The sequence below is a fragment of the Cajanus cajan genome, chromosome 4, assembly GCF_000230855.2.
Source record: "Cajanus cajan strain Asha chromosome 4, NIPB_CcT2T_4, whole genome shotgun sequence".
Classification (NCBI taxonomy): domain Eukaryota; kingdom Viridiplantae; phylum Streptophyta; class Magnoliopsida; order Fabales; family Fabaceae; genus Cajanus; species Cajanus cajan.
In genome coordinates, this window is record NC_138520.1 from 33,244,053 (window position 1) to 33,269,751 (window position 25,699).

The 25,699-nt window shown below is 34.5% G+C and overlaps 1 protein-coding gene across 5 annotated transcripts in view; it reads left to right on the plus strand.

Moving 5' to 3' along the window:
- The window catches only part of LOC109801713 (sulfatase and phosphatidylinositolglycan class N domain-containing protein), a 44,712-nt gene extending 33,974 nt beyond the window's left edge, over positions 1–10,738 (plus strand). For 3 of the 5 annotated variants that reach the window (XM_020362822.3, XM_020362821.3, XM_029272066.2), the window contains 6 exons: positions 1,455–1,557; positions 1,660–1,849; positions 7,965–8,063; positions 8,142–8,200; positions 8,702–8,807; positions 10,071–10,738. In XM_020362822.3, the coding sequence (XP_020218411.1) occupies positions 1,455–1,557; positions 1,660–1,849; positions 7,965–8,063; positions 8,142–8,200; positions 8,702–8,807; positions 10,071–10,235 (722 nt within the window). In that variant the 3' untranslated portion in view covers positions 10,236–10,738. Of the gene's footprint in view, positions 1–1,454; positions 1,558–1,659; positions 1,850–7,964; positions 8,064–8,141; positions 8,201–8,421; positions 8,537–8,701; positions 8,808–10,070 lie in introns of all 5 variants that reach the window. The other 2 variants (XR_014433038.1, XM_083072459.1) reach the window with 2 other exon arrangements.
- The last annotated feature ends 14,961 nt before the right edge of the window (positions 10,739–25,699 follow it).

Here is a 25,699-nt window from a genome sequence, read left to right on the forward strand (position 1 = left end):
GGATCTTCAGATATATCAAATAGGCATCAGGTTGTGGACTTCTATACAAGGACAAAGACAATTTCAAAATTGTCTATTACTTTGATGTTGATTGGGCAAGATCAATATCAGATAGAAGGTCCGCATCTAGCTATTGTGTTCTGATTAGAGGTAACTTGATTTCATGGAGAAGCAAGCAGGAAGCAAAATACAATTGCTAGATTCAATGCGAAAGCAAAATATTGTGCTATGGCAGCAGCTGCAAATAAAATTGCATGGCTACAACAACTTCTCAAGCAACTCCAAATTGGAGACATTCAGGAACTAAACTCATTTGTGAGTCAAGCTACTCTTCACATTGCCTCCAATTCGGTCTTTCACAAGCGGACTAAGCACATAGAAATAGAATCTTATTTTGTAAGAGAGAAAGTGCTTTCAAGAGAGATCACAATTGAGTTCGTCCACTCCAGTGACCAGTTAGCAGATGTGTTCACAAAATCGCTTAAAGGGCCTCGGATTGATTATATTTGTAACAAGCTTGGTACAAATGATATATATGCTCCAGCTTGAGGGAGAGTGTTAAGTTATTAGGGTTAATCACATCTTAGGTAATCATATCATATCATATCTTGTAAATCCTTATTTTTCATTATAAATAGGTTATATGTGCTGATGATTCACACAATTCCTAAATCACAAGTTCATTTCCGGGTGAGTAGTTATGCCATCTTTTAAGCCATTTTGATTCCCATGAGAATGTGGTAAGTTATTATCTAACTTAACTATAACTTCCATTCCAACTTTTTTTTTTCTTTAATTTAAATTTCAAAATATTCATTGGAATGTTTAAATTTAACCAAATGTTTTTTTTGTTTGAAATATTGAATTGTTGGATAGGAATCCAAAATTTATGGGATATTATCATGTTGCAGAATTTCAGGGATTAGGGTCTACAATTTATTCTTTATTGTTGCTACTGATTTATAGGGATTCCTATTTAATTATAGAAATTGCCTATTATTTGCTTCCTTTTTTATCTCCCTGTTTTACCTATTTATGTACTAGATCAATCATTTGAATAAAATAAGAATGATTTCTTCGGATTCTGATAATATGAATAACACTTCTAGTTATAGTATTCCTGTGAATATGATTTCCAAAAATACAAATATCATTCTATGAAACAAACGCCCCCTTAAGGTTCTTAAACCCTTAAGATGTCTAGCTCTACTTCACCTTTTGAAGATAAATCAATATGACTGGATAATGGGGATTTTTTGGTCTGTAATTAATTTAGATTCTATTTCAGTTTATCAGTATCAGCTATTATTGTTATTATATACGCTATACAATTTGTCATTTGATTGTTCAAGGCTTCATTTATATGATTGCTTATTTATAAATTACTTGTGCATGAGGTATTTAAATTTGCTGATTCCATCTTTGTTGATTGATATCGACCACCTCTTCTTCAGGTTTTTCAATGGTGCTCCCGCTCTTCTCTGAAAATAGTCTCTTATCCCGGCTTACTTCCATATTCCTTGGCTTTGCACCTCCATTCCTTCTTCTCTCCATTGGGTATTATTATCTCATTCATCAGACTATTTCTTTAGTTGCTCTTGTAGTCTTGTTAATGTCTTGATGCATTGTTTTTACCTTTACTACTTGAAACTTGTGCAGATATGAAGCTATATTCTATGCTGCCCTTGCTCTTGTACTTATGGCTTGGATACTATTTGAAAATACACTTCTCAACTTAAATATTGTGAATAAGTCATCAGATTCCACTAAAAGTGTTACAAATAATCTCATCCATGGATTTGATAATAGATCTTTGCAGTTATCTGATGTGAGGATCCCACTGGTCTTTGTAAGTTTTATTCTTTTCTGTCTTTTTCCTTCATAACTTGATTAAACATGAATGTCCTTTTGTTTCTAAACTTATATTAACCCCCTCTTGAGGTTTGACAAAATGACACAAACAATCTACAGCCAAAATTACACTTTAACCCATGAACATTACTCATTAAACTAAGAATCTGTACAATGGGATGGAATATTCTTTTTATCCCTGGCAATGAAATATGGTTTGTTTTGAATATTCTACTCAAGAAAAAATTTCATATTATTTAATGAATTTTGTTAGCTAAAATATATTAATTAAAGAGGGGGGAGGGGGGGGGGGTGTTAATTTAAGAGGCCAGCTTGGTTTGAATTTTAGGCTGGTTGAGCTGGCTCATATGGCTGGACTCAAATTGCAAGCTCTAGTTGCCACCATTGTCCCACTATCACAATTACCACCATTTTTTGTAAAGGTAATTTTGTCATTTGCATACAATTTATATTACTATTTGCTAGGTTATTTGGTGTGCACTAAACACATAAGAACATTGTTGTGATTCAGGAATTGTGTGTATTGTTGTACACACACCAATCTTATTTATAGAGTGAATACAATAAATGATAGAGATACTAATCTCTTATATTATGGAAACTAATCTAATCATATCCCTAATTGATAGTGAGGATAATAATCATAATATATGTATCCACAATATCTGTACAATATCTGTAACACTCCCCCTCAAGCTGGAGCATATATATCATATGCACCAAGCTTGTTACAAATATAATCAACCTGAGGCCCTTTAAGAGATTTTGTGAACACATCTGCTAACTGGTCACTAGAGTGGACAAATTCAGTGGTGATTTCTCCTGAGAGCACTTTCTCTCTTACAAAATGACAATCTATTTTTATGTGTTTAGTCCGCTCATGGAAGACTGGATTGGAGGCAATGTGGAGAGCAGCTTCATTATCACAGATGAGTTTAGTTCCCTGAGTGTCTCCAATTTGAAGTTGCTTGAGAAGTTGTTGTAGCCATGTAACTTCACTTGCAGTTGCTGCCATAGCACGATATTCAGCTTCCGCAGTGGATCTAACAACTGTAGTTTGCTTCTTGTTTTTCCATGAAATTAGGTTGCCTCCAATTAGAACACAATAGCCAGAGGTAGACCTTCTATCTGATGGTGATCCTGCCCAATCAGCATCTGAATAACAGACAATTTTGGAATTGCCTTTGTCCTCGTATAGTAGTCCTCGGCCTGGTGCCTTCTTGATATATCTGAGTATCCGCATTGCTGCAGTCCAATGACTATCACGAGGATCGTTAATGAATTGGCTTACCACACTTACTGGGAATGCGATGTCTGGCCTGGTGACAATAAGATAGTTAAGTCTGCCAACAAGTCTATGATATCTTTCTGGGTCATCCAATGGCTCCCCCTGACCAGGAAGAAGCTTGATGTTGGGGTCCATCGGAGTATCACTAGGGCGGCAGTCAACCATACCAGTCTCAGTGAGAATGTCCAGAGTATATTTTCGTTGAGAAATTGCAATACCAGAAGTGGAGTGAGCAACCTCGATCCCTTAAAAATATCTAAGTGGACCAAGGTCTTTCATCTGAAATTGGTGTTGAAGATGAGATTTGAGACGACAAATACCATCGGAGTCATCACCAGTAATGACAATGTCATCAACATACACCACTAAATAAATACAAAGTCCAGATGAGGAGTGAAGGAAGAAAACAGAGTGGTCAGCTTCACAACGAGTCATACCAAACTCAATCAAGGCGGAGCTAAAGCGTCCAAACCAAGCACGAGGAGATTGCTTCAAGCCATAAAGAGAATGACGAAGACGAAAAACAAGGTGAGTCTCACCGGAAGCATTAAAGCCAGGGGGCTGATCCATATAAACCTCTTCTTGTAATTCACCATTTAAAAAGGCATTTTTAATATCCAATTGGTGTAGTGGCCAATGACGAATTGCAGCCATAGCAAGAAACAAGCGAACAGAAGTCATCTTGGCGACAGGGGAGAAAGTATCCCCATAATCGAGGCCATAGATTTGAGTATAGCCCTTTGCAACCAATCTCGCTTTAAAGCGGTCAATGCTACCATCTGGTGCAACTTTCACTGTGTACACCCATCGACAACCAACAGTAGACTTGTCAGGTGGTAAAGGTACCAACTCCCACGCGCCACTAGTCTGCAAAGCATCCATTTCATCTAGCATCGCCTGTCTCCACCGAGAATCAACCATAGCTTCACCTGTAGACTTGGGAATAGACACAGAATCCAAAGAAGAAACAAAAGAAAAGTAGGAAGGAGACAATCGATGACAGGAAAGAGTACAAGCATATAAAGGATGAGGATTGCGGGTAGTGCGAATACCTTTATGAATGGCAATGGGTAATTCAGGCAAAGGATGTTCAAGTGCAGGAGGGAGGCATCGCTAGAGAGTCGGTTGGAGCAGAAGATGAAGCTGGGGGAGTTGTAGATGGAACCACCTGTGGATGACGTGTCCTACGCTGATAGACAAGTAATGGTGGTGGATCAATTACTACAGCCGGAGCTGGAGTTGGAATAATAGGTTGATTATCCAAAGAAGTATGACTAGTAATATCCTCAGAAAAGAAAGGAGAGGATGACTCAAAGAAGAAAACGTCAGCGGAAACAATATAGTGTTGAAGTTGTGGACAAAAAAACGATACCCTTTTTGGAGTCTAGAATAACCAAGAAATATACACTTGAGAGACTTAGCAGAAAATTTATCTTTACCTGGAGTGAGATCATGGACAAAACATGTACAACCAAAGACACGAAGTGGAACAGGATAGAGATCTTTTTGTGGATATAATATGGTGTATGGGATTTGATTGCTGAGAACAGAGGAGGGCATGCAATTAATCAAGTAACAAGCAGTAAGAATCGCATCACCCCAGAATCGAAGTGGAACTTTGTGATGAAGGAGAATAGTACGAGCTGTCTCAACCAAATGACGATTTTTGCGTTCAGCTACACCATTTTGCTGTGGTGTGTGGGCACAAGAGGTCTGATGAAGAATACCTTGGGAGGAAAGAAAAAACTGGAATTTTGAAGATAAATACTCTTTTGCATTATCAGTGTGTAAGGTTTTAATAGATTGACCAAATTGAGAAGTAATTTCAGTGAAAAAACTTTGAGAAATATGAAAAACATCAGAACGGTGTTTCATTAAGAAAACCCAAGTACAACGCGAAAAATCATCAATAAAGGTAACAAAATAAGAATAACCTAAAGTTGAACAGACTCGATTGGGTCCCCAAATATCGGAGTGAACCAGGGTAAATGGTGACGCAACACATTTATGGACACTAGATGGATAAGACTGACGAACATGTTTCCCTAATTGACATGACTCACACTGGATGTTTTTAACGGTAGAAAGGTTAGGAACTAAAAGTCGTAATTTTTCCAAACTGGGATGACCAAGACGTTGATGAGCAAGATCAGCAGAGGTGGAAATACACGCAATCGGTGATGAGAGACGATACAATCCCCCAGACTCATGTCCTGCTCCAATCGTCTGTCCAGTACGCCGATCCTGAATAAGAACAGAATTATTAACAAACAACACAGAGAAATCAAGGGTACTAGTAAGTTTGCTAATGGAAATTAAATTAAAAGGACAACCAGGAACAAACAGAACAGAGTGTAAAGGGAGGGAGGGAGGGGGTGAATTTGACCAATGCCATGAACTTTAATTTGAGAACCATCGGCAAGAGACATAAAGGCTACAGGATTACCAGAGTGAGCCACGGTAGTGGCAGGCGAGGCAGATTGTTGAGCTGCTCGAAGCTGAAGAAGATCTTGATACTTAGAGGCAGAAATAGTGTCATCTGTAACAGAGGAAGAGCCGGCAGAGGAGGTAGTATTAGGCAAATGAGCAACATTCGTTGATGATGACTGTTCTTGGGCCTTTTTGCGACAGTTGACTTCAAGATGACCAAAGAGGTGGCAATAATTACAACGACGATTCTGTTTCCACGACCTTCGTTACGTCCACTACCACGATTAGATGAGTGAGAAACAAGAGCATAGGAGTCTGTAGCAGTTGCAGAAGGAGTAGCAACAGTATGAGAGATGGAGAGACGCAACAATTGTTCACTAACAATAATGTCGTATGTAGGAATAATAGGGGCAGACAAAATCTGATTACGGACAGACTCAAGCTCAGGAGGAAGACCAGCAAGTGCAAGAATCATGAAGAACTGGTTTCGCTGTTTCTCAAAGCTCGCCACATCAGAGGGGTAAGGCATTAAATTATTGTAATCAGCAATCAGACGGTCAAGCTTACTCAAATATGTTTGTATGTCCCTATTCTCAAGCTTAGTGGTTATCATAGTGGTGATGACATTGTAAAGACGTTGAACATTATTAGCGTAAACTTTCTTGGCCTTGTGCCAAACATCGTAACATGTGTCAAATGCTTGATAAGAATGTTGAAGGTTCGGAGCAATAGAGAACCAAAGAATCGTACACAGCGAGGCATCAATTTGTTGCCACTGCTCACGGTTATCGGTAGCAATTTCAGAAAAATGAGTGGTTAAGTGGTCGGCACGTCCTTGACCACGAAACCAAAGCTGAACCGCAGCTGCCCAAGTGGTATAATTGGCTGCTCCGGTCAACTTTTCACACGGAATCGGAGGGATGTTGGTAAATGTCGTAGTTGAAGTAGAAGCAGCCATGAAAGATGAATATAAGTGGCAACGATCGGCGGCGGCAGAAATCTGCGGTGGCGGCGAACGGCAGCGGCGGCGGCAGCGGTCGGAAATCTGCAGCGGCGGCGATCGGCGGCGATCGGCGGTCGGCTGTGGCGGCGGTGGCGGTCGGCGATCGGTCGGTGGCGGCGGCGGTCGGTTGGCGGCGGTCGGTCGGTGAAGGCCTTTGCAAGAAGAAAAAGAAAAAAAACCTAAAGGAATAGACCTATGCTCTAGATACCATGTTGTGATTCAGGAATTGTGTGTATTGTTGTACACACACCAATCTTATTTATAGAGTGAATACAATAAATGATAGAGATACTAATGTCTTATATTATGGAAACTAATCTAATCATATCCCTAATTGATAATGAGGATAATAACCATAATATATGTATCCACAATATCTGTAACAAACATAATAGCTTATTTTACTTATTCTGTCTTACTCTTTCTGTTCTCATATTCTCTGTCCATTCTTATTCTATCTTAACCACCAAAGATACCCTTTAAAACTTGTGCATAAAGATAGGACAGGATATGCACTCAAGTGGTTTCCGAAGTCTGTTAAAAAAACAGTCTTCCTCAATCTTGGGTAGATATACGAAGGAATTATTCAAGAAGAATGCTAAGAGCAGTGGAGGCTACTTCATTCCAAGTACAGAACCTGTAACAAGCCAAATTGAGGGTGCACTGTGGTACTTGCAAAGTCCCTACAAAGGTGATTTCTGGTAACAAGAGCTTCAAGAGATGAAGCTATTTCTGAGTGAAGTGGTTCAATCCTTATCAGCTGAACCCTCATTGGTTTGACCACATCTCATATAATATTTGGAGTCAGCAGTTCTGTAAAAGGATTTGTTTTACTAATCAGTTAACAAGAAACTCAGTTCTTAAATTCTTTGAAGCTCCTTAATTTTCTGGTATTCTTGTTTGGAATCTTTCAACTTGTTTTCCATCTAGGACAAATTTCATAAGGATTCATTTGTGATATGTGCTTTAGATATTAGAACGTGCTGTTGGTATTCCATTATTGTACAATGAAGAAAACACCCCTGGCTTCCGCATTAAGTGTCCCCATCCATGCTTGGTAAATCTGCTAATTATCACCCAGTTGTATCATCTGAAAGATGGGGAAGTACTGTTGTAACATTTTTCTCAGTCCTATTATAGGGTCTATAATATTTGCAATCTAGAAACAATTTCTTATGTAGCAGTATTGATACCCTATTAGTGTTTGTTCAGAATTAAGATTCAGGGTGAACTAAGGCATCTAGAATTATGCTTAGCTTTTCTTATTATATCCCTAATGACTAATGTAAATCAGATAAGCTCTTACTAAGTAGTGATTATGAATATAATTGATGCTTGATTTGACATGTAAACAAATACTGTATCATGCAGATGGTTTTATTCAATGTTGCTTTTTTTGGAACGGGAAATTTTGCAAGTATTGCCAGTTTTGAGATTTCATCTGTATATCGGTTCATTACCATCTTTAGTGTAAGTGGAAATTAAACTTCTTTTAATTAGTTATCTTTAATAAGCTTTTGAACTGATATGTTTTTTTCTCTAATGCAGCCCTTCCTGATGGCAGCGTTACTCATCTTCAAGTTATTTATACCCTTCATGCTTGTAATGTAAGTGAATTAGCAAGTTTACTGATTACTTCTTGGAGACTTGGTTTACCTACAAGCAATGATACCTGACATAAAGACTTCTAAAGCTGTAGATTTTCATATGATTGCTTATCACCATTATTATTGTAAAAATAAAATGCCAAGAATTCTGCCCAAGATAGATTTATATATCCACCTAAGGACTGGTTTTTAGTTGTTAGATCAGTCACCATGTATTGCAGATTGTGGATCTTGAATATTCGGTTCTTGCATTTAATCATATAGATAAGACTTGCCAAATCTCTTAAACTTTTTTGTTTCACGAAACTGAGTGGAAGGAGAAAATACATTTTGCCGGTATAATCTGTAGATTTCAAATTACATATTCATAATTGGTGTTTTCAACATTTTCTTCAGCTTCTATTTTCCACTAAAATGTTATTTAACAATGACAGTTGCAGTGGTTCTAAATCTTTTATACAATTTTCCATCTTATATTGCTTGCAATGGACTGAACTGCAGATGTGCATTCAGCGCGATAACCAAACTAAACCAAGTTCCTAGGTTGGGATGCTACTTTTTAGTTATATTGTTCTCAGACGTGATGACCATTCACTTCTTCTTCCTGGTATACTCACCCTATTCTTTTTCTTTTCTAGTTTCCATTGTCTTCTGTAAATTCTTTTTTTTCCTGCGTCTTGATTTTTCATAGCTAAATTGTGTCTTCATTTCATTATGGTAAATGAAAGGGCTCAAATGGTCAACTGTTAGAAATGCCCTAGATCTGCAAATGCCTTCCATTGCCAGTAACTTCTTTCTTTTTTTTGTATGGTTATTTTTTGTTGGATTCCTAGCACCACAGTTGTTGATAACTGTGAATATCTGATTATGATTGAAAGTATTACCAATGAAATCAGCTTTCTTTTATAATATTCTCTTTTCTATTTTGTTAACTTTGTGTTCATATTTTTTGGGTACATTATTTCTTTTTGGGTACATACTTTGTCTTAAATCTTAATGTTTGGTGACATGAAATGATGATCAACAATAACAATAGGCTTATTCCACTAGGTAAGGTTGACTACATAGAACACACAACACCACTGAACTTATTCAAAAACTAAATTTTCGAGATATTATTTATTGTAAGATCTCTTTTAATAATCTCCTTCAATATCCTTTTTTTGTCTATCCCTTTTCAGTGTGAAAATTAAAATCATGTGATCTATTCTTTTCACAGTTGCCTTTAGTGGCCTTTATACATGTCCAAATCCAAATCACCTTAACCGATTTTCTATCATCTTGGTGCCACACCAATATCCCCTCGTTCATAATCATTCTATATCCTGGTCTTTCTTGTATGACCACACATCTATCTTCACATTCTTATTTTTGTTATTGCTACCTTTTTCTTGTATTGTCCCTTAATGCTCAATATTAATTATTGTAGTGTATAGTTGGTCAGATAGAGTTTAATAAAGCCTCCCTTTTAGCTTGTTAGGTACTTTGTAGTCGTAAATAACTCTTGATGTCTTTTTCCTTTTTAACCAATCAGCTTGTATATAGTGTCATTGTTGTAAAACAGAAAAAAAAAATAATTAAAGAGATAGAAACAGAGACAATGTAAAAAGCTGGAGGATGAAAGAATATTACTCCTAAATAATCAGTATTTGATTTAAGGATCTGCAAACTGTTTATCTAAAGTTAAGAATGTCTGCTGTACAATGGAAGCTTTTCTGGTGCTTGTTTAATGCTACTGCAGTGCAGATTAAAAAAAAATTAACAGTGAAATGTCTGGTTGTTATTGCTTCGTGTATTTTGATCAGTACAACCTGAAATGTCAAGTCATGTATGTGTGTTGTATCCTATGACTGAGTTAGATGGTTGGCAGGTCCGAAATACGGGGAGTTGGATGGAAATTGGAAACAGTATCAGTCATTTTGGCATCATGAGTGCCCAAGTTGTTTTTGTTCTGTTACTCTTTGCCCTCACAAATACATACACAAAGGACATCCACTGTAATTCAGAAGTACCGTCGATACGCAAGGCAAATTAGGTTTCATCTAAGTGATTCTAAATGAGGTAACTTTCATTTTTGTTTGAACTCTAGAATAGAACTTCCCTGTCCTCTCTGACCTTACTACTGGAGCTGAAATTTTGGCACTTCAACTGATTTTTCCATAGCTGTATTCGTTTCTATCTGTAGTATTCAAGATTGAGAATGAGTGTTCCTTTCAAAAAAAAAAAAAAAAAAAATGCAAAGAGTGAGTGGCAGTGATCAGGAATACAGGGCTATAAGCGAGAAAACATTGTGCGTCATCAACATATGAACAAATAACTTTCGTATGAACTCTTTTTTTTTTTTTTTTTTTTTTTTTTTTTTTTTTTTTTTTCCTTTACATACTGCTGCCTCTCTGTATGAGCTGTACACAGCTGAGCGGTGAGCGCAGTCCAGGTTCGGGTGATGGAATTTTTGTTTGATATTGTTTATTGTGGTCAATGTAATGTAACTTAAACGAACTTCTTTATCCCAGATAGATTGATTAGTGAGGTTATCTATTGAGATTCGAGACATTACTTTCTCCTTCAAACTGGCAAAAAAATTAAATGTCGGTTACACGAGAGAAAGTATGAAAGAAAATAATTAAGTATTTGTGTTTAAGAAAAAGTGTAAAGCGAGAAAAGGTAGAAATAGTTGTCCTTTAAAATATTTAATATTTTAAAAACGAAAGATCCGATAAAATAAAAAATAAATAAAAACTTTTATAAACTTGTGATCCTGGGACGCGTAAATGAGAATTCGGTTCAAATTTTGGTAAGGAATGTTGAATAGAGTTAGATAAATTAAGAACTGAAAAAAGCACACAAATAAGACATTCAGTATAGGAAATATTTTAATTGAGAAGAAAGAAAAGTTTAGGGAAGATCTCTTGAATTAAAAATAAGAAACTTAAAGAGTAGATAAATTAAGAAGCAGAGTAAGAGCACCATGGTTGTCAAAACCGGATTAGAACCCGTCTTTATCAGATTCGGTTGGTCCATAAGACTGTTTTACAAAGATCTAGTCAAAAGCAGTAAAAATATATGATTTAAGACACTATGAGTCAAATATGATTTTTTTTTTCCTTTAAACAAATAACCCTTGTGTCTACAATATCCCTGGTAAGCATCTATTTTCACATAATTTAAATATTAAAGAGAAGTATGGTCTTGGACATACAAGTCCTTTATGTGAGCAAAGTGAAACATTTTAATCGCAAGCATGAAGAATATTGAATATCTCATGGAAAGGATATCGACGACGACCACAATATTGGCCTTGTCTTGTTTATGCTTAATCATGTAGGGAAATCAAGTACTTTATCTACTTGCACGCCTCTTATTAAGAATTTGTGTTTAATATATATGTGTTAGGATTGATTTTAATTCTTTCTTAATATCTATTTTTTGCCATTTACATTAAAATTCTTAAGTTTACACAAGTTTTATCTTCTTCACTTTTATTCATTACTTTTATTTTTATTGTTCATGATTAAAGAAAATCAACTCAAGGACAATTCATTAAAAACGGACTACTAATTTGAATCATATCAAATCCTATTTTCAGTTTATGCATGAGATTATCTCGATATTGTGTTATTTATTTTTACATCATTTTAATTATACATATATTTTGATTATATATTTGAAAAGAAATAAAATTGTATGTACTTTAATTTATTTTATTTCTATATTAGTTTTGATTATATATTTGAAAGCAAAATAATTACACATACTTTATCTGACTAGACGATTTTTTTCCATATATTTATTTATTTATTGCAATTATAGTTGGCTAAGTCAATTTAATGCCACAAAAGGTTACACAACTAACAAATACTAGTCAACAAAACTATTATGCGAGACAATTTACACTAGTAAAATTGATAATAAAGTGTTTTGCGATAATTGTTCGGTCCTGTGAAATGAAATATGATGCGATGCAATGAACCAGACACCATCGAGAAATATTGATGTGAAATTCGTACATATGTATTGGTTGTAGCGTTGGTTTGTAATATATTCTCAAATATCGTTTTTAATTGTTATTGTTTGTGTTATTACCGAAATTTATGAGTATCCGCGGAGAATATTTTGTTGATCCTATTACTATAATTAGTCCTATATTATTTGGTTTGTGAAAATTAAACCGGTCTTTCCTCTTTGTTTGTGGATATTATAAATAATCTTAACTTTAGCCAAATAAGCCTTGTGCTAGCTTATTTTTATATTGACAAAGTTTGATGAAGAGTGGCAATTTAACCATTAGTAATGGTTATCTTGAAGAGTATTATATATTACATTTATGTTTATTTCATCACAAGCATTCACATATAACTATTATTGGCAATTGTCTCATAAAGATTTGAGTACCCATAGATTTTAGTATGTAACACTTCTAACAATAACATGTACAATAAATTACGTAGGGTATCTTTTTTGTAGCTAATGACAAAGTTTAGAAGATTCTTTATTTTATTTGTATTTAGCATTATATATATATATATATATATATATATATATATATATATATATATATATATATATATATGTGTGTGTGTGTGTGTGCGCGCGCGCGCGCGCGCGTGCGTGCATGTATATTTTTCATGTCTATCTGTTAATTTTTTTATACGATTACTTTTAGTGATAATTTCCCTACTTTTTATTTGGTAACTTTTTTAAAATTATTTTTTTTAATTTTTATAGTTTCACTTACTTCTTATGATATAAAATAGACATTTTAGTCCATATATTTATTTTTATTAGTCTTATTTAGCCTCTATAGTTTAAAAAATACATTTTTAGTCTATACTTGTGTTTTCTTTATTTTTTTAGTATTTCTTGTTTTTCTTGTAAAGTCATCTAATAGACAACTTTAATTTTATAAGATTTAAAAAATTAGTATCTCAATAATAGATGTCACAGGTGATGATAAAAAAAGTGATACTAAGCATCAAAAGACCTAATTAAAAATAAATCTAGAAAAATAAATTCAACGTTAATAAAAAAAATTGACTACCTCTGTCATGTAAACATAAAAGAAATAATGTTACAAAAATTTAACAATAGAGATTCAAAGAATTAAAAAACTAGAAATACATAAATTAAAAAGATCCATCTTAAATTATAGTGAGTAAAATTGTTTCAGAAAGATAAATATAAAAACTAAAAAAAAAAATTCAATTATAGAAACTAAAAGTTAAAGTGAAACTAAAATGAGTAAAAAGATATTTTAATTTTAAATTAAATTTTATATGGTTACTTTGTGATGTCTACTTTGCTACACCTTATTAGATGATTCATTATTGTATCTGTGTTGCATGCCTCGATGTTCTCCATATTTGACTTACCTAGACATGCTTCTTAAGCATTGTTTTATTATATTATGCATAGTTTGGCATTTAATAGAATTTTATCCCTTGTTTTTATACCGTAAATACTTTTAATTAACTTAATAAACCATTAGAGTAAAATTGAAAGTAACGAGTGTTATTGATTGTTCATAGTATCTTATTCTTATATCTTTCTTACTCATCACGTTTGTTATTATAATCTTTCTATATCTTAAAATAATTTTGAAAATTAATCTTCTTTATTTTTTAAGAATTAATCTTAACCTTAGCCAAATAAGCTTTCTACTTACTTATTTTCATATTGACAAAGTTTGATGAAGAGTGGCAATTTAACCATTAGTAATGGTCATATTGGAGAGAATTACATATTACATTTATGTTTATTCACCACGAGCACCCACATACAATTATTGTTGGCAATTGCATCATCAAGATTTTAGTATGTAACGCTTCTAACAATAACATGTACAATGGCAAAGTTTAGATGATTCTTTATTTTGTTTGTATTTTTCATTATATATGTATGTGTATGTGTTGTAATTAGAGGAAAATCTTCGTAATTAAAGAAAATATCGGTAGAAACTTCTAGTTTACTTTTCAGCATATTTTTTCCTTATGTCCTTATTTTTGGAAGATTAGATTGTTACAAACAGGTGTAAGGAAAATGTAATAGGCATGAATGATAATAATAAAATCATTCTCTTTTTCCAAGTTGGTATCAGAGCTCCCGATCTTGGGAGCTTCATTTCCGTTGCAACAGTAGCCACCACCATCCCTGTCTGGCCACTACTGCTGCCACCGTCATCATAGGGGCTGTTGATAGGGCAGAAAGGTGTACCCTCCTCTAACGAACTCAATGCTGGAAATCGCTTTGGGAAAGACACCGACATGCACCACCACCGTCGTCGGTGCATGTAGCCCACGCACCTAGCTCTAGCAAGACCTACTCGCCGCCGCTATCACAAAACCGGTCGTCGGAGCCTCCTAAGTCCATTCCATGGGTTGGTGACGTCCTGTTTGGATTAGATTCTAGTAGATATGAGTTTTTTGAGTTTTTGCTCCTTTCCAGTGTAGCCCACTCATCGTTGTCGCCACAGATAAAGTGGCCGAATTAATCTACTACGACACCACCATCAGATCTTGAGATGAAAGCTTTCAAAGAGGAACTAGATCGTTTAAAAGCAATGATTGAATCAATAAGTAAGTCCTCTAGACCATGTACTCTGTCCATGAAAGGTAAGAGTTCTCTCTATACTGTGGTTCTTGTGACTCAAGGTATTTAGATTCTTGATTTAGGAGCAACTGATCATATGACACCTTTTCGTATGATCTTCGAATCATATATTAAAAGGAATAGAGAACAACTTATTACAGTTGCGAATGGTCAAGGTGTACCCATATGCAGCTCTGGGAATATAATTTTGAATCATCTATTGTATTAAAGGATGTTTTACATGTTCCACAATTAGTCAATAATCTTATCTCTGTGCAAAAGCTCACAAAAGATTTAAATTGTTTAGTAACTTTTTTCTCGACTCATTGTGTTTTGCAGGACCTTGCTACGGGAAAGACGATTTTAACTGTTAAGGAGCAGAGTGGGTTGTATCTATTGGAATCTGATGACCAAAACAAAACAAAAATCATGAGTCAACAAGCTACATCTGAGACGTGGGCAAATTCCTAAATATGGCTACATCAAAAAAGGCTTGGGCATCCTTCATTCAACCTTATCAAGTCCTTATTTCCTCATGTGTTTACTAAGGAGTCTATTGAGTCCTTTAATTATGATATTTGTCAGTTGTCAAAACACCATCGTGCATCCTATCCTATTAGTAATAAATAGAGTACTTCTCCATTTGATTTAATTCACTTTGACGTTTGGGGACCCGTTGTAGAATCTATTTCCAGAGCCAAATGGTTTGTTACCTTTATTGACGTTTGTACCCGTGTAATGTGGACATACCTTATGAAAAATAAATTAAAAGTTTTCCAAATCATTGTTAATTTTTTTTTCTTGTCCAAAATCAATTTGGAAAAAATATCAAAAGAATTAGGTTTGATAATGGTACTGAATATATGAATCATGAATTTCTCAATTTTTTGTCTCATAATGATATTGTTCATGAACTAACATGTGTGAACACCCGTCAACAAAATGGGGTTGTAGAAAGAAAGAATCTCCATCTTCTTGAAGTAACTAGAGCTTTTTTTTTTCAAATGTCTGTTTCAAAATACTACTGGGGAGAAGCTGTGTTAACTGCCAAATATCTTATCAACAGGTTACCCACCCGTATTTTAAATGGCATTAGTCCTATAGAGTCTCTATTGTCTTTTGTTCCCTCTTCCCCCTTAATATCGAGTCCTATAGAGTATTATTGAGGTTTTACCCATTGCATTAAGAAAGGAAAGAAGGTCATGCGCTAAATATTCTATTTCTCAATATGCATGCACTAACAATCTCTCTGATAAGCACATAAGCTTTATTGCTGCCATTAATGCCACAGAAACTCCTACCTCTGTTCAGGAGGCCATGAAACTTGAACATTGGACTCAAGCCATGAAAGAAGAGATGAATGGATTAGAAAGAAATTCAACTTGGGAGATTATTGATAAGCCAAGAGACATGAAGGCAGTAGGATGTAGATGGATATTCATAGTGAAACATAAGGAAGATGGAAAATAAAAAGATATAAAGCTAGATTGGTGGCAAAAGGCTATACCCAAACTTATGGGATTGACTATGAGGAGACGTTTGTCCTAGTGGCAAAGATGAATACAATTCGAGTTGTTCTCACTTTGGCTGCTCATTTTGGTTGGGATTTACACCAGTTGGATGTGAAAAATGCCTTTCTTCATGGAAATCTAGAAGAGGAAGTGTACATGGAGAGTCCCCCAGGTTTTGAAGTGCAAAATGAAAGAAACAAGGTATGTCTCCTAAAGAAAGCATTGTATGGTCTTAAGCAATCTCCTAGAGCATGGTTTGGAAGATTTACAAAAGCAAAGGTTTCCTTGGGTTATAGACAAAGCCAAGGAGATCATACTCTATTCATAAAGCACTCTTCTACAGGTAAACTCACTCTATTTCTTGTCTATATGGATGATATGATTATTGTAGGAGATGATGAAATAGAAAAATTGGCATTAAAAGAAAAATTGGCAGCCTAATTTGAAATGAAAAACCTAGGAAAACTCAAGTATTTTCTTGGTATAGAGGTTTCTTACTCCAAGAAGGGAATTTTCATCTCCCAAAGGAAATATGTACTTGATCTCCTCAAAGAAACAGGAAAGCTGGGATGTAGAACCTCAACAGTTCCTATAGAACAGAATCACAGAATTGGAAGTGAAGAAAGTGCTCCTATAGAGAAGGCACAATATCAGAGATTGGTAGGAAAATTGATTTATCTATCACACACAAGACCAAAAATTGCTTATGCATTTAGTGTAGTAAGGTAATTTATGCATGATTCAAGAGAGAGACACATGCAAGCAGTTGACAAAATTCTCCAGTACTTGAAGTCAAGTCTAGAAAATGGGCTATTGTTCAAAAGGGAAGACACATTGACTATGAAAATATATACTGATGCTGACTATGTAGGTTCTATTACTGACAAAAAATCTACTTCTAGGTATTATATGTTTCTTGGAGATAGTTTGGTAACATTGAGGAGAAAAAAGAAAGATAGAGTATCTCGTTCTAGTGCAGAAGCTGAATTTTGAGCCCTTGCTCAAGGAATGTGTGAGGGAATCTAGATGAAAATCATTTTGGATGACCTTAAAGTCAAGGTAGACAACCCCGTGCAACTATACTGTGACAATAAATCTGCCATGAGCATTGCCCATAATCCAGTACAACATGACAGGACCAAACACATTAAGATTGATAGATATTTCATCAAAGATAATCTAGATAGAGGCTTTGTGATTACAACTCATGTTCCTACAGAACTTCAGATAGCAAATATCTTTACAAAAGGGCTCCCTCAGGGTAGATTTTAAGATCTTGAAGGCAAGTTAGGAATGATTGATATTCATTTACCAACTTGAGGGGGAGTGTTGTAATTAGAGGAAAATCTTCGTAATTAGAGAAAATATATATAGAATCTTCTAGTCTATTTTTCAACATATTTTTTTCCTTATTTCGATATTTTTGGAAGATTAGATTGTTACAAATAGGTGTAAGGAAAATGTAATAGGCATGAATGATAATGATAAAATCACTCTCTTTTTCCAAGTGTATATATATATGTGTGTGTGTGTGTGTGTGTATGTGTTCGCGCATGCACGTGTATATTTTCCATGTCTATCTCTTAACTTTTTTTATACGGTTACATTTAGTGATAATTGCTCTATTTTTTATTTGGTAACTTAGTGGTCTTAACTTAGTGGTCTTAACTTAGGGATTAGAGACAAAGTGGAGTTACTACCCTACATGGACTTAAATGACTTGGTCCAACTTTATGTAAGGGTAGAACAACAATGTTTAAGAAAATCCTCTTTTAAAAGAGAAAGCTCCCACTTTACATCTTATAAGAAAGACTACAAGAGAGAGGGAAAATCATTTGAAAAGAAGAAATCTTTGGAACCCTCCAAAGAACTAGTTAGAGAAAAGGATAAGGGTAAGGAAAAATTTACTCCACACAATACTACAAGAACTAATGATATTAAATGTTTTAAGTTTCTAGGGAGAGGCCACATTGCCTCTCAATGCCCCACAAAAAAGGTCATGATCTTAAGGGGGCATGTCACTTATTGTAGTTAAGAAGAGACTACTACCTCCTCAAGTGAGAGTGATGAGGAAACAAGTGACCAAGAGGATAATGTGGAGTTGACTTATCCTTATGAAGGAGAGCTTCTAATGATTAGGAGACTCCTTAACAACCAACCTAATGGTTGTTGAGCTTAGGAGAGCTTGAAGCTTAAAGGAGTTTTGATGATCACAACATGTGTGTACAACAACAACTTGGAAGCACAAAAACAAAGTTAGAGAAAGTCAAGAAAATGTTATGTTATAAGAGCTATGTAATAGAGTTTAGAAAATAAATTCTTTTGAATGAGTTTTTATGTTGTGTGTGCTTGGTATGCTTTGTGCATAAGCAAATTCTATATCTAAACTAAGTAGAGAGTGTATGATGATGAACTAAGAAGATTAGAAACTTATTTTGAGGTATAAAACGAAGTTTTAAAAACTAACTCAAAATAATCGATTATCGTTAAATATAATCGATTATTCCAGCAATAGGCAGATTGGGATGCCTTGCTGCAATAATCGATTATGTTCCAAAATAATCGATTATCCCAGGAACAACTCTCTGGAATAATCGATTATCCAGCAAAATAATCAATTATATTGTTCTTGGTTGGTTTCCAGAAAACCTGAAGAACAAAATAATCGATTATCCTTTAAAATAATCGATTATCTGGGTCTGAGACTTTTATAAATAGTTTGAACCTTGAGAAACTTCAGACATGAGTTAGAACTGATAATCAAATTGATAAAAACGTTTTTGTGGAGTCTTTGTGACATCTTGGAGAGATTTCTTTGTGAATCCAAGAAGAAAAACGTTTGTGAAAAACTTTGATAGAAGATCATCATCATCATATCATTCTTGAAAGGGGAAGATTAAGATTTGCTTCTGAATTCCAGGTGAATTCGTTCCTTTATTCTATGTGAATACTTGTAAAATCTTGAGAAGGGTTTCTCAAGTGGTAAGGTTTCTTGTAGTGGGTTTCTACAAGGGGTGCTTTCTTGGGGTCAAGAAAGTGGTTATCTTTAGTGTTGAAGTATATGCATGTGTGTGTGCTTGTAAACCTTCTTACTTAAGATAGTGGAACAAATCTTAATCAGGTGTTGATTAAGGACTGGATGTAGGTCACATGTGGAGTGGCTGAACCAGTATAAAAGACTTGTGCAATCTTCTTCTACCTTATCTTTTACTTTGAGTAATTTCTTGGTTGAATGTTAAAGAAGATAATTCTTGATTAACATGTGTGTGTGAATATTGATGGTTTAAACCTGAATTAGAGAATTACATTTGAACCTCATTATTTTGTAATCAAGAGAGCATATTGCATTCATACTTCCATAACAAATCTTTAGAGGAGTTTCATTTGAAAATTCAGTCTTAGAAAAGTTTAAGTGAAATAAAGATCCAAATACTTTGATAAATTTTTAAAGGGTCATAGAATCCAATTCACCCCCTCTCTTGGATTGTGCCATTCTTTTCTAACAATGGTGACCTATCTTAAAGAGAGAACATTTTTTATACTAGATGCAATGTTTCTAACAAAACATGTTCTCTTATTGTAGATAGTGGCTCATGGTGCAACTGTTGTAGCACTAGGCTGGTTGAAAAGTTGTGTTTAATTACTATGCCTCATCCTAAACCTTATCAACTTCATTGGCTTAATGAGGATGGTGACATAGTAGTTGACCAACAAGTAAAGGTCAAGTTTTCCATTGGGAATTATTAAGACCAAGTTTTATGTGATGTAGTACCAATGGGAGCTTGTCATATCTTGTTAGGAAGACCATGGAAATTTGAAAAGAAAACCATGCATAATGGTCTTACTAATGAGATTACCTTTCCTCATAAGAAAAAGAAATTTGTGCTTCATCCTCTTTCACCTCAACAAGCAGCAGAGGATCAAGCACAAATAAAACTCAAAAGAGATGGTGAGAAAAAGCAATAGAAAAAGGAAGAAAAAAGAGGAAAAAAAAAGTCCTTTAAATCTAAGAATAAAGAGTTGACTAAGGAGAAAGAAGTCCCCTCCCTAGAAGTTGTTCATTAAGAGAAAAAAATTTCAAAACAAAATATCTTGATAAAACAACCATCCTTTATTCTTCTCTATAGAGGGACTCTCACATGCACTGCCATAATTGTTGGGAGTGAGACTCTACCTAAGGGGATTAAAAATCTTTTGAAGGAATTCGACGATCTATTTTCTCTCGAAGGACCTATGAGCCTTCCTCCTATTAGAGGGATATAACATCAAATTGACTTAGTCCCTGGAACTAGCCTACCCAATAGGTTTGCTTATAGGACAAACCCTCAGGAAACTAAGGAGATAGAGTCTCAAGTCCAAGAGTTGTTGGAGTAGGGTTGGGTTCGTAAGAGTCTAAGTCCTTGTGCAGTTCCAATGTTGTTGGTTCCTAAGAAAGATGGTAAGTGGAGAATGTGTTGTGACAGTAGAGCCATCAACAACATCATTGTGAAATATTTCTAGGAATCCTATCCCTAGGCTTGATGACATGCTAGATGAGCTTCATGGAGCTATCATATTTTCTAAAGTTGATCTTAAAAGCCGATATAATCAAATTAGAATTAAAGAAGGTGATGAATGGAAAACTACTTTCAAGAACAAGTTTGGATTATATGAATGGTTGGTTATGCCCTTTGAGCTTACCAGTGCTCCTAGTACTTTTATTTGTCTCATGAATCATGTCTTAAGGGAATGTATAGGTAGGCTTTTTGTAGTTTATTTTGATGATATTTTAATATATAGTAGTTTCCTAAGTGATCACATAGGACACTTAAGGCAAGTCTTTACAATTCTTAGGAAAAATGGCCCGCACCTCAAAGTGTAGGAGATGTTAGGAGCTTCCATGGGATGGCAAGTTTCTATAGGAGATTAGTTCTTAACTTCTCTACAGCTGTCTCCCTATTAAATGATCTAGTCAAGAAAAATGTTGAGTTCCAATGGGGAGAGAAACAAGAAAGAGCCTTCCTAACCTTAAAGGATAAGCTCACCCATGCTCCACTTCTAGCTTTACCTATTTATTCAAAAACTTTTGAACTAGAATGTGATGCTTCTGGGGTTGGCATAGGGGCGGTTTTTTTGCAAGGTGGGCACCCAATTGCTTATTTAAGTGAAAAATTATAAGGTACTTCGCTCAACTACCCTACTTATGATAAAGAGCTCTATGCTTTGGTTAGGGCCCTTCAAACTTGGGAACATTATCTTGTTCCTAAGGAGTTTGTCTTCATAGTGACCACGAGTCACTCAAGTATTTGAGGGGTCAGGGCAAATTGAATAAGAGACATGCAAAGTGGGTGAAATTTTTGGAATAGTTCCCATCTGTGATCAAATACAAGAAAAGAAAAACTAATGTTTTTGCTGATGCTTTGTCAACAAGACATACTTTACTTGCCTCTATTGGATCCCACATCTTGGGATTTGATCATATCAAGGAATTGTATACCAATGACTCTGAACTTAGTGAAACATTTAACAAATGTTTGCATAAGTCTCAAGGAGGATTCTATGTTTCTGAATAGAGAAGGACAAATTTGTATAGCCCAAGGATCCACTAGAAAACTCCTTGTTAAAGAAAGTCATGAGGGTGTTCTCATGGGGCACTTTGGAGTTGAGAAAACTCTAAGTTTGTTAAAAGAAAAATTCGTTTGGCCCCATATGAGAAAGGATTTTGAGAGGTTTTGCTCTAGATGTATAACCTGTTTAGAAGCAAAGTCTAAAGTAATGCCTCATGGCTCCTATACACCCTTACCTATTGCTAACTCTCCATGGGTGGATATAAGTATGAATTTTATATTGGGCTTGCCTAGAACCTAGAGAGGCATGGATTCTATCTTTGTGGTGGTAGACGGATTTAGTAAAATAGCTCATTTTGTTCCCTGCCACAACATAGACGATGCTAGCAACATAGCAAGACTCTTCATTAAGGAAGTGGCTAGATTTCATGGTCTACCCAAAACTATTATGTCAGATAGGGATACTAAGTTCCTTAGTCATTTTTGGAGAACTCTTTGGAGTAAATTAGGAACTAAACTACTTTTCTCAACTACTTGTCATCCCCAGACTGATGGGCAAACTGAAATATTTAATAGATCCTTATCTACCATGTTGAGGGCAGTCCTTAAAGTAAACCACAAGTCTTGGGATGAGTACTTGCCCCATATAGAATTTGCCTACAACTGGGTAATTCATAAAACTATCAAAATCTCACCTTTTGAGGTTGTATATGGTTTCAATCCTCTTACACCTTTGGATCTAGTACCCCTACCTGATTCTCATCATTATTTTCATAAAGATGGGGTATCTAGGGCTGCTTTTATTAAAAATTTACATGAGAGGGTCAGGGACCATATTCAACAACAAAATGAGAGATATGTCTAAGAAAGAGGCAAAGGCAAGAAAGCCCTCAGTTTTGAGGAGGGTGATTGGGTTTTGGGATCATTTGAGAAAGGAAAGATTTTCTTCTCAAAGAAAGTCTAAACTCAATCCTAGAGGAGATAGTCCTTTCCAAGTCCTCCAAAGGATAAATGATAATGCATATAGGCTAGACCTCATAGATGATTATGAAGTAAGTACAACTTTTAATGTTAGTGGTCTTATTCCTTTTATAGGTTTTGATGAGGAGGAGGTTAAGCCTACATATTTGAGGACAAATCCACTTCAAGAGGGAGGGGATGATGGACCATCGGCCAAGGCCCCAATTACTCGAGCTATGGCTAGGAGCATACATGAAGGATTGGCTAGCTTGGAGGTTAGTGGGATTTCTAAGCCCAAGCTACTCTTCATGTGGGCCATCATATCTTGAAGAGATGGTCTAGCTCAGTTGTATATAATAGTTCTTTGTATAGGTTCATTTTGCCTTTGTATTTGTGAGGCACTTTCTTTCTTTCATTATAGGATATTCCTTTGAGTATTTAGGGTATGTTACTTGGAGACTTTTGCTCCATTTGACCTTGTATTAAGGGTCATTCATTTTCATATTTTCAATAGTAGAAGTGTGGTGACAAATAGTAAGGCGTGTAGGTGCAACTAGTGATTGGGCCAGAAGTGGGCCTAGGCTAAATTTTACATATTGGTCTTGTTTTCCTCCATATTTTCCAAGGAATTGATTTAGCTAGCTCTCACCGTCATTTGGTGAACCTAACTAAACCAATTCAAAAATTTTGGGATTGGATTACATGTTAGGACAAGCCTTGGCCGCCTAGCCTTTTATCCCTGGCCGAAATTACAAGCTTGCCTTGCACACATGGGAAGCTTGTGCTATAAGCTTCTAAGTTAGAAGCTTGCTCCACAAGCCTCCTAAACTAACTAGGTTTGTTAAGTTAGGCTAACCATGGTTCACTTGAACCATGGTTAGTCTAGCTTGCACCACAAGTTTCCCTACTCTATATAAGTCTTTCTCTTACCTTTGTTATCACTTTGACATTATATGAGATTAGAATTCAGAAAACTCTCTCTCTCAAGAGTCCAAAACCGTGGAGAACTTTCTCTCCTTAATAACCTTCACAAAGGAATCCTTCCTTTATGCCTTGGTTCATCACCTCTTCTTCTTCTTCATCTTCAAGAAGATAGATGAACCATTGGAGTTGCTTCTTCAAGATCTTGGAGCTTGAATCTTGCTTCCGTGAAGTCACTTCTATCTCAAGAGAAGATTGGACTTGAAGATGGATCTAGTTGAAGAACACCAATCTCTTCCACTAGTAGTCTCCATCATTTTTTTCTTCTTTTTTTCTAAAGTCATCTAATGCAGAGCTTCAATTTCATAAGAGTAAAAAACTTAAGATGCCACAGGTGATGATAAAAAAAAGTGATACTAAGCATCAAAAGACCTAATTAAAAATAAATTTTGTAAAATAAATTCAACATTAATAAAACAAAATTGACTACCTTTATTATATAAATATAAAAGAAATAATGTTACAAAAAATTAACAATAGAGATTTAAAGAATTAAAAAAAACCACAAGTACATAGATTAAAAATATCCATCTTAAATTATAGGACTAAAATTGATTTGAAAAGATAAATATAAAAACTAAAATGAAAATATTTTGAATTATAGAAACTAAAAAGTAAAGTGAAACTATAATGATTAAAAAGTATTTTATTTTATTTTTTAATTTTATATGGTTACTTTGTGATGTCTACTTTTCCATACCTTAATAGATGATTCATTATTGTTGTTGTGTTACATGCCCTAATGTTCTCAGATATTTGACTTACCTAGACATGCTTCCTAAGTATTATTTTCTTATATTATGCATAGTTTTGGAATTTAATAGAATTTTACCACTTGTATTTATACCGTAATTACTTTAAATTAACTTAATAAATAATTAGAGTAAAATTGAAAGTAATGAGTGTCATTGATTGTTCATAGTATCTTACTCTTTTTTCTCTCTTATTCGTTACGGTTGTTATTATAAGCTTTCTGTACCTTAAAATGATTTTGAAAATTAATCTTCTTTATTTTTGAGAATTAATCTTAATCTTAGCTAAATAAGTCTTTTGCTAACCTATTTTAATATTGACAAAGTTTGATGAAGAGGTGGCAATTTAACCATAAAAATGGTCATCTTGGAAAGTTTTACATATTACATTTATGTTTACTTCACCACGAGCACCCACATACAACTACTGTTAGCAATTGCATCATCAAAATTTCAATACCCATAGATTTTAGAATGTTACGCTTCTAACAATAACATGTACAATAAACTAAGTAGGACATGTTTCTGTAGCTAATGACAAAGTTTAGAGGATTCTTTATTTTGTTTTTATTTCGCATTATATATGTGTGTGCGCGCCCACGCTTGTATAAATTTTTCATGTCTATCTCCTAACTTTTTTTTATACAGTTAATTTCAGTGCTAATTGCTCTATTTTTTATTTGGTAACTTTCTAAAATTTTATTTTTAATTTCTATAGTTTCACTTACTTCTTATGATTTAAAATAGACATTATAGTTCGTATATTTATCTTTATTAGTCTTATTTAGTCTCTATAGTTTAAAATATACATTTTCTGTCTGTACCTAATTTTTCATAATTTTGTATTATTTATTGTTATTATTTTTGTAACATCGTCTAATAGAGAGCTTCAATTTTATGAGAGAAAAAATTAGTATCTCAACAATAGATGTCACAGGTGATGATAAAAAAAAGTAATACAAAGCATCAAAACACCTAATTAAAAATAAATCTAGTAAAATAAATTCATTAATAAAACAAAATTGACTACCTCTATCATGTCAAGATAAAAGAAATGATGTTACAAAATATTAACAATAAGATTAAAAGAATTAAAAAAACTACAAGCACATAAATTAAAAAGGACCATCTTAAATTATAGGGACTAAAATTGATTTAAAAAGA